At 42.2% G+C, this 18,639-nt stretch overlaps 1 protein-coding gene across 9 annotated transcripts in view; it reads left to right on the top strand.

The window, feature by feature from the left end:
• Positions 1-1,396: 1,396 nt before the first annotated feature.
• Positions 1,397-18,639, top strand: part of REPS1 (RALBP1 associated Eps domain containing 1) — a 67,895-nt gene continuing 50,652 nt past the window's right edge. For 4 of the 9 annotated variants that reach the window (XM_037393209.1, XM_037393210.1, XM_037393205.1 and 1 more), the window contains exons 1-2: positions 1,398-1,757; positions 17,855-17,978. In XM_037393209.1, the coding sequence (XP_037249106.1) occupies positions 1,605-1,757; positions 17,855-17,978 (277 nt within the window). In that variant the 5' untranslated portion in view covers positions 1,398-1,604. Of the gene's footprint in view, positions 1,758-17,854; positions 17,979-18,639 lie in introns of all 9 variants that reach the window. The other 5 variants (XM_037393206.1, XM_037393213.1, XM_037393212.1 and 2 more) reach the window with 3 other exon arrangements.

Here is an 18,639-nt window from a genome sequence, read left to right as displayed (position 1 = left end):
ATATTAGCCCTGGGAAATGCAGTGTTACTGATCTTTCCAAACCAAAAGAAGTAAAAATAGAAATACGGTTTCATTGTTTGGGTCAGTTGCACTGAAAAATGCAAATACACGTAAGTTAATACACCTTTGAAGCATGCAGCAATACTGTTTCCTCAGTTCATCCCATAGCAAACAGCATATTCTCCAGCCAAATAAACCAAATCCTCATTGAGAACGCACTGAAAAAGATTTTTTTTTTAAATTTCAGTAAGATGCTAAGTCTGGCCTGATGGGAACAGGTAATGTTCTGGACAGCACATCCCTCCTCCGCCTGGAAGTTTGCCGGGTGGGGGGTGGGCGGGGGGGGCAGGGATCCCACAGCCAAACACACGAACTGTACGGGGCTTTCCGAGGCAGAGGTGCTTCTCCCACAGGTATATCTTGGGAATTAGAAATTAATTTTCTACATGTCATCTTCTTACTCTTTCTGCTCAGTCTTTGAGCTAGCACAAAGCGAGAAAGGCAGCTTTATGGAATGGGAGCTGGAAATGAGACTGGGCAGCCTGGGTCCCAGCGGCGCCGCCGGAGCGGCCTCCGAGCGGTGGCACGGCGGTGGCACAGCAGTGGCACGGCGGTGGCACTGTGCGGGGTCTCGCCGCTGCACGTGGCACGGCGGCTCTGGTGACATGCACACGTGTTACACCTACTTCAGAACTGCCTGGCACTTGGGTAGGTGGGAGCAGCCCCGCGCTACGCAACCTCCTCCCCGTACTAATCGGCGTGTCTGGGACAAACTTACAGCCAAGTGGTCCCCGTTAATGCAAAAGAGTGGTCCCGCTGCAAAAATGGAAATAATAAAATAACAACTCAATTAAAATTTCGGATTTTAATTTTCAGATGTTCGGATTACTTTTAGACATAAAACACAAACGCCCCAGAGAGAGCCCAAGGGCTTCCCTGAGGAAGCTCCCAGCGCGGGGCCACCGCAGCCCAACGCGCCTCCCCGCACCGCCACGCCACGCCCAGAGGGGGCGCTGCTGCGCACGGCCTCCCCGCACATCCGGGCCCCGGGAAGCGGGCGGTGCGCCCGGGCCGCCGCCAGTCCGGCTCAGCCCCGCCCGGGGGCGCCGCCGCCGGTGTCGGCACCGCGGCGCGGGGAGGGGACGGGGCGGGGCGGCGCGGCGCGCTGCTGGCCCTCTTCCCCGCTGGCCCCGCCCCCCGGGCCTGGCGCTTCCGCCGCCTCTCGCGCGGAGTGGGCCGGCTCCCCGCGGCGCGGCGGGCCCGGCGGCGCGCGGCGTTGCCCCGCCTCCCTTTCTGGGCCGCGCGCTGGCCGGGCGCGGGGCGCAGGCGCGGGGCAGGCGCGCAGGCGCGCCACCGTGTGGGCGGGAGGGCGGTTGGTGGGGGGAAGGTGTGAGCGGCCGCTCGCGCGCGGCGGTTGGCTAGGGCGCGCGGCGGCCGGCGGCGTCGCGTCCCGTCCCGCCCGGTCCCGTCCCCCGCGCCGCGGCGTTCCGGGCGGCGCGAGGCAGCCCCACGCGCTCTCCGCTGCTCCCCCGCCGGCCGGGCCGCCGCCCTTGCATGCGGGGCGGCGGCGGCGGCGGCAGCGCCGCGCGGAGCCGGCGTGTAAGATGGAGGGCCTGACGCTGAGCGAGGCGGAGCAGCGCTACTACTGCGACCTCTTCTCCTACTGCGACACCGAGAGCACCAAGAAGGTGGCGTCCAACGGGCGGGTCCTGGAGCTCTTCCGCGCCGCGCAGCTGCCTAACGACGTGGTCATGCAGGTAGCCGTGCGGGCCCCGGGGGGCGGCGGGCCCGGGCACCGCCCCGCCGTTACTGCCCGCGGGGAGACGGCCCCGGCCGGTGCTGCCGCGCCTCCCGCCGCCGTGCTCGGCCCGGCCCTCGGCCCCTTGCCCGCCCGGCAGCCCCCTGGCGGGGGTCGTCCCGCCGGCGGTGGCGGGCCAGGGCGGGGAGGCCGGAGCGGGACCCGCCGGGGACTGCGGAGCTATTGTCCGGCCCGGAGCCGGCAGCCGCAGCCCGGGCAGGGGGGAGGCTGAGCCGCGCCGGGGAGAGGGAGGGGCGGGGGGCGCAGCGCTGCCGCGCGGAGCTGCCTGTGGCGGGGCCCCGCTTGGTGCTCTGGGGCCTCTGGCTGCGGGGCGGGGAGCGGGGTGGCCGTGACCTCCGCTGGAGTGTCCGGCAGCTGGTGGGAAAGTGGCTTTTTGGTGTCGTGTCGGCAGAGGCCATCCAAAGCGTGAGACCCCCAAAGCGTTTTGGGGGTGCGGGGGAGATTCATCCCGCAGTCTGCTGCTGGAGAGCAACACGGAAGGAGATCTGCGTTCGGCTCGCTGGGCGCTGCCGATGCTGATCCGCTTACCTAAGCCAGGCAGTCTTTTTTGGACATCGGTTCCCAGCAGGTATTAACTTACCTGTAGTCATCAAAACATTTCTAACAGCGAAAAATGCAGCGTAAAGAATGACACGGGCCCGCACTTGCAATATGTACGTGCACAGTTTTAGCGCTTAATTCCTTGGCCAGGTTACGTTTTTAAGGTGTAGCAGTATTGCAGAGCTACCCACATAGAAAAGGGAAAGTCAGCTGCGATGTGCCTTGTGTAATTATTTGCGGGAAGTATTCTCAGTGACCCGCTCTTATGAACGGCTATTTGTAATCATTTGCTGCTGCTGCAGTTCCTCTGTCATTGTTCAGTGCTTTAAAGTTTATGTACCGTTTTGAGCTGCTGTGGGTAAAACTTATCTAAAAAGCCCTGCTGCCTTTTATGCAGTTTCATCCTCAGCCTAGTGAGATAAGCAGCCCTTTTAACAAAGCATTAAAGTCACTGTAGCCGGAGATATAATACACAAATTTCAGCGTTCTGCAGTTTAGTACCAGATTTCAGCAGAATGCTTATGTTTAACTAGGGTTACTGCTGATGTGTTTTAAGTTCCTAAAAGCAACTCGGTTGGTTACAATGAGTTCAAGATGGAAAAAAAAAAAGTGGAAGAGGGCTGCATAAGAAATGCTTTTTACTGGTAAAACTAGTAGTCTCTTATTTGATGACTTGCTAGACTGGCCTTAATGGTAAGAGAGTCTCATGCTCGGTGTTAACGAGTGAAGTATCTCAAGGGCCACCCACTGCTTCTTTCTGTGTGTGGCCAAAATTTCAGGAAAATCACCCCAGGAAAGTGAATGTGTACATATTTGTTGTATTTAGAATCTATTTTCCGTAAGACTGGTCTTGATCAGTGTATAGATAAAGTAGGCTAGTGCTAGAGGTTTTGGTTTATGCAAGGATTTAGTGCAAGAACTTTGGAAAGACTTGGAAGCACTTGGAATTTTGAATACAAGTGGCCATGGATTATATCTTTATCTGTTGTGGAGGAGGTCAGATATTTTCTTGCAAAGTAGATTGCATCTGAAGAAGAGAAACTACTCTGGCGTCATTCCATGGGTTCTAAATAAATTAACTCAAGAAACAGACCTGGCTTATCATTGTAGTGATCTCAAGGCAAACCTTGCAGTTAAAATGGCAAGCAAGATATTAGATTGCCTGAGGAATGAGACTGTAAATAATAAAGTCAAAATGCCCTTAGCAGTTTGACCCATTATGAATATCTTGTGCAATTGCTGGTCACCTGTTAAATACCTTGTACTTGTGAGGGAAAGAATCTAGTTGTCTAGTTATTTTTATGTTCTTTAAATATGGCTATACCTCAGGTTAACACAGGCCACAGGCATGAATATATTGTATGGGGGTTCTTCAAAGGGAGGTTGGATTTCATGCTTGGGGAGCTGTGACTATGTAACTGAAACATCAAGATATTGTAGCTTAAGAAATAAGGAAACCCTGTGAAGGAGGTGGAATTTTCTTTTGACTGTACTGTGTTCTTACCTGTTCATTTGAAATACCTGATGCTTGCTGGGAAAAGAACTTGATTCAGTTACCTAATTCTTATATAATCCTGGAATGCAAGTGTAGTGCTTGTCACGTGAATGCTAATTACCTTCATAGGTGTGCAAAACATAGTACAAAATTACCGCTCTTCAAACCCACAGGGACCAAGTAGTCCTGAGGAGCTACCTTGAAGTTTTTACTCTCCAGTAGTACAGATCTTGTAGATACCTTTGAATAATTCAGAATTGATTCTGTTGGAAATGAAAATGTGTGCAGTTGCATTTTTGGACCCATAACTTGTTTTGTTTTCCACAATGTTGTTTAAAGGCTGGATGTACATGCAAACTTCCCTGTGAAGAGTTATGTTTGTGAGATATATCTTGCAGCAGGAGAAGTTAATATATGCAGTTAGTTTTTCCTAATCATTCTCATTTCTGCCTCTAAAGGACACTGTCAGCTGCCTGTTAAATGGGAATAGATAAACATATAAAAGACTGAAACAGTTATGGTTGCTGTATACAAATCATATGCTCAGAAAGCAGTGAAACACTGGGGGGGAAAAAAGCTCTACGTCCACTGAGTACACATCTACAAAAGGACAGCCTTGTTACCAGAACAAATACACAACACCGAAGATGTTACAGCCTGAACTGCGTGTGTGAGAACACCAGCCTTTATTAACCCATATTTCTGCCTTTTTGTGCACATCCTTGAAATTAGCATTAAGGTAGAAGATTTGCATAAAACAGTGAATAAAAGCAGGTGTGTTGGGATAAGAACTCCAGCTACTTCACAAGGGTTACATGAGTCTTTAACTTGCTCTCAGGGTGCGGTTTCACCCTGCAGCTGAACCAATCTAATGGTGAGTTGCCACTGATGAGGTGGCTCGTTTTTCTGCTAGCCATGTGCTCCTGCTGCTGCTTCTCCTTGCAGAGATGCTAGTGCCTGTCTGGTGCTGTTGTATGCTGGCATTAGGGGCTATGCATGCAGAAAATTAATCAGTTTTTTGTTGATTTCAACTATGTATCAGCAAATGGTGGGGTTGAATGAATGTCATGGGTGGCACAAGGAAAGAGGCGGGAAAACTGTTTGCTGATGGAGGGGAAGAGCAGAACTTTCCTTTTTCTAGAGCGTTTGGCTATTTCAGTTGTGACTTGGCATGGATTTCATGGTAGCTTAAACCACTAGAAGCTGGAGCTGCCTTATGCTGGCATTGACATTCATTTGAACAGACAGTGAGAGCTGGTTCAGGGAGCTTGTTCAGCCAAAAGTTAGGGGGTTTTGTCAAGCTATTTTTCACTTGACTCAGCTGCCTGAGCTCATGGCCCAGTTGCATGTGCATCGGTGTTTGTATTAGCAACTAGTATGACACGCCACAAGTGATGCTGAGGAGCTGTCATCCAGCCTCTATATGTATTTCAGAAGCTTATCTTTGATAAAGTTCTGGCCTGGTTCTGTAGCCTGAATGTTAGCTGGAATTCATTAGGTGCACTCCTGGAGCGTATCTTCTAGGTTAGCTTAATACAAAAGAAATACAGTTGCCTATTCTGGAGTGGCTGCACAGTGTGAACCAGAGCAGTGAGGATGCTCGGGAAATTGGCTTCAAAAGCATATTCCACATCTGACCTAAAATGCTGATGTAGGTATGCTATTAAAATCAGGTCTTGGTGTCTCTATACTGGTGGTGAAGTTGCTTGTAAAAGCTACAGTCTGCCAAAAAATGTGTTGTGAAGTTCATTATTTGTGCATGGAATTAATAGAAAAACTGTCCCATTTGTTCAATTTGTAGAATTCTTCTTAGGTGATTTAATCATAGTACATTTATGAACCTGCACTCTTTTCTTTGATTATGAATCATAGAAACTTCACAAGAAACGAAACAGTTGTGCATATGATACTTATCTGAAATTGAGTAAAGCCATCTTGCTTTAAAAGACAACATTACTATAAAGCAACAAATATGTGAGTATTTGCATGTACTTTTTCTAAAATGAATGGTCATCTTCAGTGTTGGCGTTGTACAGCAACATTACCTGACTTCTAATTTAGTGTTAGAATGTCTTTGAAATGACAAATGAATCATAAAATTATGCCCAGTTTCTTCAATTACAGTATGCTTGCATTAGCCCATTAAAAACCTAGTCTAAAGCCTATTTTTGGCTTGTTAGCCAGTTTCAAGCTTTTTTTTTTTTTTCCATTTCTAAGGAATCTTTACAGACAAGTTCTGATTGTTCTTGTCGTTGATGGAAAAAAATCATTGTCTGGTTGTCTCCCTCAACTTTCTGTCAAGAGTTTGCTGCCTTCACATCAAAAGCTGTAAGAAAGTGCATACCTGTGATGCAGCTGTTTCACTGTAAAGTCCAGACTCTTAGCATAAAGCCTCATTCATCAGCTACGGTGTCTGCACTGTGCAAAAAAAGGTGCAGGCACATGCTGCCTTCTTTTGTTCTTGGGGTGATAGCTTTTGGCAAACGTGGGGAACAGAGTACATGGAATCATAACTTTCTCAGATGCCAGAGCTCATCTGCTGGTGTGCAGTGCAATTATTATCGGAATTATTATCCTTGGGCAGAACATAGCAGAACAAAATTGCAGGTTCTTGACTTAAAATGTTGGCCTCTGTTGGAGAATGGATGTAGAGAAAAAGGGATCTAAGAAAATAAAAACTTGTTCACAGTGATTTTATTGTTGCAATTAGCATTTTAGTGGATTTTCCTACGCAAAGGCTACCTGTTTGTCAAATCAGTAGAGTTTACTAAATGTCAACTGCAAATGGAAGCTGAGCCAGGGCATGTCTAGGTTTACCTGTGTGGTGGTGATATGCAAAAGACTCAACCTCATTCTGGTTAATTTGCTGAATTTATGATCTTTTCAGAACTGGTGGGGTAAGATGTTAGAATTTTTTGTGTGTGGCAAGTCCCATGCCTTCCTATCAGTGATTTGGAGTATATTTAAAAATATATAGCACTTTCAGATCTTTAAAAATAATGTATGCTGTGTGAAAAGACTTCCTCTGCTAATACTGTCCTTTACCTAATCTGCAAATGAGCCCAAATTTTAAAAAGTCACTTAATTGAATCCAACCTATGCATTTTGGGTTTATATTTTTGGTTTTAAAGCTTACAGCTTTTCTATGTGACATTACAAAATAAAATTATTCTGTAGCAGTATTTATGACAGATCATTATTAAGGCATTCTTCCAGTGTAAAACTGTATTACTGTAGTATTTTTCATACTCATTTGTAATATTCTGTTAGCCTGAGTGCCATAAACTGGAAACTGTAGCCATTTATGATTATAATCTTATGTAGTTTATATATAGTATTTATACATTTAAAGGATGTTTGTACATACATTATGCTGTGTCTCAGTTGTGTAGGAGATAAAGAGTTATTAGAAATCAGTTATAAGTACAAAAAGTGCCTGGGTCCGCAGTTAAGAATACCCAATTTGTGAATTACGTATTTTTTTCCCATGAAATGTTACTGTAATAGAGTATTTTTCTTTTCTCGCAGCTGAGCAGTATGTTTTGTTTCTCTGTAATGATGAGATACATAAGCAGCCTACTTTCTGTTAGTGCCAGGAACGGCTCTTAGTCTGCTTTGTATCCTGTACTTCGAGTTTTCTGTAGAATTCTGGTAAAAATGTTTACTTTAATGATGTTACCTTCACAGAGACTATAGTGGGGTGCAGATTGTTCTCCCTTTGCAGTTAGTTAGTTTGAGATAGTTTCATATCTCAGCAGCATTTAGTCAGAGGACAATCATTGCTTTTGAAATGAGAAGCAGGAAGTTAATGGCAAAACTTTAGGAGCGTAGATTAAGTCTATTAAACTTACTTGTTTTCAGCTGATTTCTCAGTGTAATTGTTTTTAAGCCTTTGAAATTGACTGGCATTCACAGTGTAGCCACATCTCTAGTCACTTACATAGTAAATAAATCCTTTGTAATTCCATGTGCCAGCACAGCACTCCGCAAATTTCAAGAATCGAAGCTCAGCTTTGTTTGAAAACAGTTTGTGTATTTTTTCTTTTTAAATGTGCTGTCAGATGACAGCAGGGATGATTAATATCCATTCTGACATGACTGTTTAGAATTCTAAAATCTATTCAGAAATACCAGGAACTTTGGCAAATACAGCTGTTTTAGAATCAAGTTAACTGTACAGAATTATGAATTGTAAATTTGATCTTTTTCCTGTAAAGGTGTTTCTTTTGTATTAGAAGCTTTGAGCACTTCACCCACTGTCTGTGAAAAATGGCAAACATACCTTCACCGTAGTCTAATCTTCAATAAATATTACTGCAGATACTGAGAAATCATAGGACTTTGCTGGAAGTCTCTATGACTCTTAAATTATATTTGCTAGCTTTCAAAATATTAGTCCTTACAGACAAGTTTCACACCTATTAGGTCATAAATAATTGCCGTTTAGTCCTTCTTGTAGACTTGCTAGACTTCAAATTGGAGTTTTGCTCTTTGTTTAAATGAGTTTGCAGTCAGAAGTAGGTGTAGGAGCAATGTGTTGACTATCAGATTTTTCTCACTGGAGTTTGAGTAATGATTAGTGTAAGAATGTGTTTTCCACTTGTTCTTTTCCCTTTATGGTACTTTAGACTGTAAGAATATTATTAAGCCAGCAGTGTCATTCTTTCTAAACTATTGTCCTGAGTTGAAGATCATGTTTTGTAACTTGCTTGTTTTTCCAGCTGGGGTTGGTGTCTAAAGAGTTAAATTATCCCCTGGGCTTGGTATATAAAAAATACATTGTAACTTAGGCATGACTGTCTTTGTATAGGAACTGTTTTGATAGCTTAAAGGACTTGGAAAAGACAGTCTGACCTGAATTTCTGGAATTACTGTCTTCTGACATCTAAAATGCTCCTGAGGTGTGTTAACAGAGCAATGAGTAGACTCAAGTCTACTCAATGAGTAGTTTCAACTAGACTCAGTTTCAAATGCGTCTTTGAACTTCAGGAATCCCAGAAAAGGGTGACTAGGACTGAGCTGTGTAAAATTTAGCATTAGGTGTGAACTTATTCCTGCTTTAGATGAGTAGTCATGGATCTTCTAGTAAAATCTGTTCTTACTGCAATGGTCTGTATGACTTGTTTTTTCTGAATTAAAATGTTTTAAATGATGTAAGACCCTAGGGTTAGCAGCTGTATTCTGAGTTCCAGTGTACCTCTGTAAAAGTGGAGGTTTTAGAACTTTTTAACTAAGGTTTGTTTGAACTTTGATAGATGCATTGTTAAGACTTGTAGGCCTTATTGGGAGGAGGAGAGCAGTCTAAAGTAACTAATTAACACTGGTCAGATTGATGCTCAGAGGAAAAAGGTTGAGATCAGAAAGCAGTATAAGGTAATGGGCACAGCAGCATCAGGTCAACTTTTGTGGAAGTGCTCAGGAATAACAAGACCAGATCTGAGCAGTCCTATTTGGCCAGGCCACAGCATGACCATTAACTGTGGGATCAGAGAATGTCTTAATCTTCATTTTACATTAGCAAAAAGCCAGAAGGTTGTGTTCATTCTTTAAGACTTTTATGTCTTACGTTTGTTCTGGCATATTGATGAAAGGTGATATGTGGAGAAAATATTAAAAAAAAAAGAATAAATTTTAACACGGAATATCAATCACTAGAATAATTATAAGAGGAGTGTGAAAGAAGTGAAAATGTTTGAATGCTGCTCTCGTCAACAGTTAGCACTTAAGTAGAATTTTTGCAGGAAAATATTCAACTTAATGCTGTATGGCGGGAGCATCCACAGTTAGAACATCCATGTGACCTCCAAATAGTTATTTGTTATTGGAGTAATAATTTGAAATACTAAATGTATTATTGCTGTAAAGTATCTCTCCAATGCCTGCTGAAGCTAGATGCTTTCTTAGGGCTTAGGTGGATACTACAGCTGCTACTGTTTTTCACAGAAGTTACAGTGTCATCCTGGAGTCCCAGATCATCACAGGCTGGCTCAGGCACTGAGAGTTCCTGCTAAAGTGTGTTTCTTCATCTCCTGTTGCTTGAGTTTTATGGAACCCCTAGGAAAGAGGAGACACTTCTTTTTTTTTTTTGTTTTTTTGAGGCAGTTGTTTGAGAGCAATTCTTAGCAACCTGATATCATGAATATATCTTTCCCTTCTAAGTAGGTTTTCTTTGAGCAAGGCAAAGAAGTTGGAGCTGCAAGTGCTCTTGATGTGACGTTCTGTTCAGTTGCCTCATTTCTACCTGTTTTGCCCCTCTTAAAGCTGAAGAACACAACTTTTTGAGGCTGCAGCCTTACAAGACATTTAGTCAAATGAACAAGCTATTGGCACCAGCCACATGTTCCCATGTGCCTTGTAGCTGCTGAGGTGTTTGTTGGTTTTACAGTAAATAGATTCAGCTTAATGAAAGAGCAGGTGACTAACACAGGAACTTCTTGCTGTCTGGCTGTGTGGAGTAATGACAGTGTGTGATCAGATAGATGAGCAACAGTTAGTGCTCAGGAATGGGGAACTGTGCAGCTGAAAGCAGAGGAGGGAAGAGCTGTTTAGGTTAATCAGTAACGTAAAACTGCATAGGAAGAAACGACGGATATGTGGAATACTTCCAAGACCACCTCTTTATGCATCAAGAATTAGAAATGGTTCTTGTAGGTTTGCAGACTGCCTTTTGCTGCTTCAGTGGTTGTTGTTTTTTTTTTTTTATTTCCAGTTCTTCTTGCTGCTTTATTACCATTACTGTTTATAAGGTGCCTTTCTCATGAGCACCTACTCTGCCAGAAGAACAACAGTAGAGAGAAATCTTAATGCAAGCAAAGAGCAACTGTGCCTCAAGGTCTTCAGCTATGACTTTTTACTTGCGTGGATGGTAGTTGCTTTCTAAGTGAGTGTTCATCAGGCTGTCTGGATTTTCCTTTGTTGGTGCTATTGAACATGTCAGAAAGGAATAGGCTTCTTTATTCTGTCCTTGTTTTGAAGGTATTTGGCAACAGTTTGTTTGTTACAGTCAAGTAGGACAGTCTATGGCTCTAGATCTTCAGAGAAATAACCCCTCTTAAATCAGTATCTTGAATTTTTTTGTAGTTGCATGTAGGGTGCATCTGCCTCATCTTTGTGGATTGACTGATGGCAGTTAGCGTGTACTACCAAATCAAGAAGGGAACCACTGACCTCTAGAGAGCTGTGGAGCTCTGTGGGTAAGATTCATGTGTATGGCTTATAACAGCTTTTGCAAGAGCTGTTAGCAAGACCACAAACTGATTCCAAATGGAAGAATCAGAGCTACTATGTTGGGAAGTGTCTTTGGTAAATGCAGCTGATCCACAGCGAACATGTGTGCTACCAGGAACAAGAAGAGATGCTGCAGACCACTTTTGGAATGGATTGAGGTCAGGAATGACCTAAAATATAATTGGTTCAGAAACTAAAGGAGGCAAAATTTCTACATTTGTGGGGTTTTTTTGTGTGTGTGTTTCATGGTGTTCAATGTATTCACTTGTTAAGATATGTATGTATTGTGTGTATCTGTCATGAGTCAGAGTTTTAAATTTTCAGCACTTTTTGTTGCTTTTGTATTAACAGAGTGAAAGTATGACTCCAAATCTGCCAGCCCTTGCTCAGGCAGTGGGCATCTTGTGAAACAGATCCCAGAGTACAGGGGCAGAATAATTTCTCTAAGGCTTAAAATATTGGGTCATTTTTTGAACAGCTAATTCTTTATTTCTGAAATTTCATTTGATTGAAATACATGTATATTTGAAGCTGAAATGACCTGTGAAATGGGAAGGTTTAGTTCAAAGTATCTATAGAGAATTAATTGTCCAAACTGATGAGTAACTTTTTCTTCCTGTTGGTATTTTCGCAGTCTGTTTCCACTGTGGATATGTGCAGTGTGAAAATCAAGGGTGGAGAAGTATTAGGAGAGGCTCAGACGGTAGGAGACTCTAAATAGTTCATTGTGAGAGAGCATGTGTCATCTTGGAAGTCCTCCAATACTATTGGTTTTATTTCTTTAAAGGCCTGTGTTCTGAAGCCAGGTTTGTGATGTTGACTGAGTTCCATCTTCATGGAACAGTCAGTAGGATTTAAAAGAAGACTTTACTATTCCTTATGCAATGAAATACAATGCTGTCCCAAATACACCTCGTGCTTGGGAATTCTTAGTATTAACTATACTTACTGCTGTGCTTCTTAAATACCTAATAAGACAACATTGCCTCCAATACATGCATTTATACTTCTCAGCACATGAACATTTCCTACTTCACACTCTGCATTAAATGTAGTAGTTCTTGAATTCGTCATAAATGCATTTTGCAAGTGATCTTCGGATAGGTGTAAGACTGTGTAAATGTTTGTCATATACTGCTACTAGTGCTGAAATGTAGAATGCAGAGCAATACTTAGACTGTTTATTTTAGTAGCTCTTTTTTGTCCTGTCTCCAGTTTTTCTTTTCTCGTGGGTGTCGCCATGTGTCATGATTTGTGGGAGCCTTGCAGAGAACTGGGTCAGAGGCTTGACTTGGGTAAAAATAACTCATCAAAAGAAGGATCTTTGTCAGTTCTCTGTCTTGTTCCTGCTATGTAGTGATGTCAACAACTGTTGCATCTGAGAAGCTACCTGTCAAGTAAGATTTTTCTGAAGAGAAGTTAAAAATTCTTGATGAATAACTAATCAGTATTGCTTTGTCCAGTTGATAGGTGAGAGACTGTAGTTAGACCACAGACTGACACAGCTTTCTGTAATTAGTGAGACAGATTGAGATAAATGAACTGACAGGAGTTGATCTATTCAACATTGGTTGCAGAATAACAAGATTATAATTGTGAGGAAAGAAATGTATTCAATCTAGAAAAAAGTATAAAGGAGTTTTTCATAGGTCTTTGGTATGTGAGGGTCAGGTTTTTGCTGCTACAGTAGCAATGATTAGGAAATACTCCTCTTTTTTTTTTTTTTTTCCAGCTTCCCGTATACATCCCCAGATTACCTTACACTGTAGAGATATGGTTAATTTTTGTTGTAGCTGAGGTGAGTGGATTACATGACTTAGGAGAGCAGCTTCGTAGGACAGCATATTCTAGCACCCAATTTGAGGCTGTATTCCAATAAACTTTTAATTTGAAAAACATCCTGTCATGATCTAATGGAAGGTGTCCCTGCCCATGGGCAGGGGGATTGGAACTAGATGATCTTCAAGGTCCCTTCCAATTCAGACCATTCTATGATTCCATGATTTTATGATCTGTTTAATGCTGAAGTTTGCAAAGAGCTTAGAAATCTCATCAATGAATTGCTGTGTATGGGATACAAGAAATAATATTGTTGACATGATAGCGTTTTTCCTAAGCAACCTGCTGTAGCTGAGCCTGCATTGAGCAAGGGGCATGGAGTGGATGATCTCAAGAGGACCTTTCCAAGCCCAGCTATTCTGTGATTCTGCGTAGGGTTTCTTTGTGGTTATTAAGTCTTAGACCAACAATACAAACATGAAAACTCCTGCCACATGACAGTAGGACTACTAGAATACCTAAAATTAAGAATGTGTTAATAAAATCGGGACCAAAATGTATGTTCTGAAACCCAGTTCTTCTTTCTGGCTTCTTACCAATATGTGATTTTTTGATTATTTTTTTTTTTTGGTAGTGGATAGATTTGTATTAATGTCCTAGTTCAGATGAGGTGATACAGAAGGTCCTCCAGTAAGTGTGTTCACTCCTGCCAGCCTACACAGTGTGTGCTGTAACTTCCAGCCTTCAAAAGTTGCCTTAAAGTCTTGCCTCTTAAACACCTTCTGGTATGGAACAGTAGGTACTTTAGTAACTGTCTCCAAACAGTTGAAATATTTTTTTGTCTTTACTATGTAGGTGGCATGTATGTTGCTTCATTTATTGTTTTACCATTGAAGTCATCCCTGTTCAAATACTGTTGTACTTCTGCATGAATAATGTTTACAGGTAATGGGCTTGATTTGCTTTACAGAAAAATCTGGGGGCAGGGGCATTGCGGTATTCTGGAAGGTTCTCCCAGAGAGGTATTCTGAGTTCTGGAAAGTGCATTTGACCACATTTGATAGAGATGTGATTTGTTCCACTTCACTTGGAATTTTTAAAGGTTCTCAAGTCTTAGTTGTTTTGGTTCACAAACCTTTCCAAGTTCAAGGACCTCTTATTTGAAACCTGTAAGAGTTCTAGGAGTGTGTGCTTGAAATAGAGCTCTTCGTCAACATGCTGCTTCCTGTGCATGTCTGATCTGTGCCAGCTCCTGATATTGGTGATGCTGCTGTTACTTCTTTGCAACATGATGACTGAGTGTGCAATTTCATAATTTACAACTACTGCACTGAGTGTTGGGTTTTTTTGCATCAACAGCTTCCAGCAATTCTGGAGCTTCACAGAGCTGTTGGCCTTAATCAGGTTAATTGCACTAGTTTGACCTCAGGATCTTTGTATCTAAGGAGATGAAAACAGCCATAGAGAATTTTGTCTTGAATATGGCTCTGCATTCCTTGAAGAGTTTAATGAAATTGCTTATCCTTTGTCTTCCTTAAGAAGATGAAAGCTCTAAACATAAATCTCAGAGAAGCAATCCCTTGACTATTTTTTTAATTATTATTCCTCCTTGCCCCTCCCCCCCTCTGTCAGTATATCTTATTACCTGTTGCGTGTTTAAATCCTCCTTCAAGGAGATTATAGGTAGACTGTTTTGAGTATGTTCAAGCATGCTGTCAGTCAGCAGAGGACTCTCCACTAGATGTTTGCATTCAGTGATCCTACCCAACCTTCAGTCATGTTTCTGGTGGGGCTACATTCTGTGTTTGAAATAGAGGACTCCTTTAGCTATCTATGGGTAGATTTGACAGCTACTTGTTCAGCAGCAGAAGGATGTTCTTTTTTTGTTGGTTGGATTGGGGTTTTTCTTGTATCCTTGCATTTTTCTTTTCTTGATACTACATCTGGTGTATTTTCTACATTTATATCTATTTACTTTGAATCCATGCTTGTCTTTCCTTTCTAATACTTAACTGCTCTGGTAGCTTAATTTGTTTTTAACTGGAGTTTTTTTTTTAAATTGGCAGTACTGACTAGCTCCAAACAAGATAATTTCCGGTCCAGCACTGGCTTTGAAATTGCCCCAAACCATTACTGCCTGATGATTCCATAGGCTCCAAATGCCTGTGTCATTGGTTCTTTTCATAAGAAGCTTTTCTGGAGCCTGCTCAGTTGTTCATCTGTCAGTGCTAGGCCACTGGATCCACAAGCTTTTTCTGTGTTGGGTGTAGTCAGGTACCTGGATGTTCATCAGTCTTCCAGGACACAGTGCTTTTTAAAAAAAAAAAAAAATTACTGTTGCTGTCACACTGATTCCGATTGCTAGTTGTCTCTTGAATCTCCACTGATTTAGTTCTGCCAATTATTTCAAGTTAGTGTAATTATTTTTGGCATTAGGTTGGGTATAGGCAATTTATTTTAGATGTTGATGCCTCAGAGTGTATGAATTGTCACCTGTTAATTTACACTGCCACTTCTTTCCTTGTGGCACTTCTTGTAGACCAGCTAACCCATTGAAACTAATATATTGTATTCAACTGTATTGAATTATTTTGTTTAGGTTAATGACCTTTAGAAAATGCCCTGTTTTCTCCTGACTTATGTCCAGACATCATGCTGCATAAATACTATAATGAAAAAGTATGTAGGACAATATGGGAAGTATAATGCAGACGCAGCCAAGTGATTTAATGCAGCTGGCTTCTGTCCACCAGGATTTGAGTTGCAGGCACAGCCCTAGACCTGCTGATCTTCTTGGGACTTCTTTGAGACTATAGGTTTGTCAGCTTCCCACATTTTCCTCTTGACAGGTTTTACAACAGCTTACTTTCATGAGGGCCCAGAATCCTGGTGCACAGATACCCAAGCAGCTTTGTTGAGACCTGTTTAGCTCAGCTGTAGTTAATAAACCCATCCGTTTGATTGTACAGAGTTGCTGAAGTCTTATTTCTTCTTTCAGCAGTGCTGAAGCATACAGACAACTTCTCGTGGATCATGTGGTTCGATTACTGCTATGTGAAAATGTAGTTGACTCTTTCAGTTGGAATTTACCTGCAAGTAGGGATCCTCTGCCCTTGAGAACTGTGTCCCCTGAAAGCTGGGAAATCTTTCAGGACAGCTTTCTCTAAGACGCATAACAGTCTGTCTGCATAGTTAGGAAAATGTGTTGATGTGTCAAGAGACCAGATTTGCCAGAAAACTTACGACTGAGCTTTGGTGGGAACGGTGAGGAGGAAATCAATCCTGTGGATGTTGGTGAGGCTGAGATTCTCAATGCCTTCTCTACATTGATCTTCACAGACAGGGTCCTATGGGCCTTTGTGCCTGGAGATGGGATAGAAGTAGAGAAACTAGTAGTACTACAAGAAGATTGATGGATCTCTTGGGAAATATTAAGTTCATGGGGTTAGATGGCATGTTTCTGAGGGTGCTGAGTGAGTTAGCTAATGTCATTGCAAGCCAGCTCTCTCTTGGAATAGTTGTGGAGATCAGGGGTGGGGGCCTCGATGATGGGAGAAGGATGTTGCAGCCGTCTTCAGAAATGGCAGGAAGGTTTATTTGGGGAACTGCAGACTAGTCAGCTGCACTTTGGTCCCTGAGAAATGGTGGAGTGATTCTGCCTGTAAGCCATGTCTAGGCATATGAAGGTGAAAAAGGTAATTAGGATTAGCAAACATGAATTTACGAAAGGTGCTTGTCAACCAGGTTGTCAGCAGCCATGGAAAGAGTAGAACTGGTTGAGGAGAGAAAAGCAGTGGTGTTGTCTGCCTTGACTTCAATAAGGCTTTCACTATGGTATCCAGGAGCATCCTTGTGTCTCATTTGGAATGTAGCAATCAAGATGAGACTGCTAGGTAGATAAAAAGACAGTCTGGATCATTTAGCTGGGAGAGTCTGATTTGGGATATGTCATGCTTAGTACCTTATGTGACCTGGCACAAGCAGGAATACAGCTGCAGCAAGTTTGCAGGTCTTAGATGTGGAGGGGTGTGCAGTCTGTATGTTTGAATATGTGGCTGCTGTCTGGAGGGACCAAAATTTCTCAAAATCCATAACAAAAGAGAAAAATACCTTTCCATTATAAAGAACGCCAGGGGAAGAAAGGGAATAAGGTAACACCACTTTATTTTGTTGTATTTCTTAAATGAAAAGGCACCTGTGGCACTGTTCAGAGAACCTGAAGTTCTGCATTCTCTTTCAATGCTGAAATCCATGTGTTGCATATGTGTGGATAATTCTTTGTGTTCTAAATGAATGCTTTATGGGTTTATTTTATAAGTTAAAAGTTGAGCTATAGCAAGCTTATATTGGAAAAGGCTGGAAGGTATCATTTGCAATTGTCTAGCTTTTTCACTCTATAAATTCTAACCTTGTCATTGAAATTCTTCAGGGAGAAATTTACCAGTTCTCTAACTTTGTCAGTAACACACTGTTCAATTTTGTCTGTGAATTAGTTGAAAGTCTTCATTTTGTGTTTCTGGATTACATCTGACAAATTTAATACTAAAAATGTTGAATGCTGTTCACTTTCTGTTGCAGTTACTGAATATGGACAATGTAGCTACTGACGGAATAGCTAATAGTGACATAGGATATTTATCACATGTTTTCTTGGGTTTGGGGTTTTTGTGTGTTGTGTTGTTTGTTTTTTTTAAAGGAACGTGACCCCAGTTACTCTCTCACATCAACTGTAGAGCCTCTAAAGCCTAGGTGAAAGAAAAGGTGGATAATTGGGAAAAACTTGTTTTAAGACTTGGTGCTTTTGCTGCTTGTGAGGAATCACATACCCTGACTCATGGATTGCATGTGAAATTGTTACTGAAGGTTGTATACAGGAATTGTAACAAGCACTTAATGCAAGGCATGCTGCTCTTAAATGTATGAAAGCACCTCTGTAGATCAGTTTGTGTTTCTAAGGTTTTTTTTTTAATTCGGGTAACTGTGTTTTGTTTCAGATTATGGAACTCTGTGGTGCAACAAGACTTGGCTATTTTGGAAGAAGTCAATTTTATATTGCTTTGAAACTTGTTGCTGTGGCCCAGTCTGGTCTCCCTCTAAGAGTGGAAAGCTTAAATACAGGTAAATCACAAATTGGGTAGGAATTGGGTTGCTAAGCAGAATTATTGCACTTGGCTCACAGAGTCTTGTAGAGTAACCTTGTAAATTAGTTTGGTATGTCTTTTTATACATGTTGGTAACTTAAATGTGGAGAGACTATGAGGGAGTGTATTTTTACTATGTGATAAATGTGAGGTTAAATACTTTTATTGAATAAGTATTGTGTTCATGAGGTAAATGAGCAACCACTACTGACTATTGTGTAGGTGCAAGTTCATTCTGTAGATTACTACTGTGAGAACCTGTGTGCTGCATCCTCTAAATAAAGTACTAATAGAACTAATGTGAACTGGAAGGAAAAGAATGCAGGCTTTTGTAGTTACTGTTTATGAAGCCTTGATTGTAACATATGAAAGGTCATCTTTTCTAAAGTCACATTCCTTCACACTTGGCTTGACAGTTCTCTCCCTTCCTAGTGCAGATATAGAGATTAGTGGCTTTAAGATTTTTCTAGTGAAAAACTTGACCTGTAAAAGATCTTTGAAGTCTGTTATCAGCCAAAACACCTGTCGTCTTATTTTTCAAAGGTCAGCTGTGGTGTGGGTAGTGAAATAAGAACAGGAGAAAGACTTATTCTGGGAAGACAGCTCAGAAAAGCAGCAAGAGCTTTGATACGAGTCTC

Source organism: Falco rusticolus, chromosome 6 (assembly GCF_015220075.1).
Source record: "Falco rusticolus isolate bFalRus1 chromosome 6, bFalRus1.pri, whole genome shotgun sequence".
Lineage (NCBI taxonomy): Eukaryota > Metazoa > Chordata > Aves > Falconiformes > Falconidae > Falco > Falco rusticolus.
This window is presented reverse-complemented; position numbering and strand designations above follow the sequence as displayed.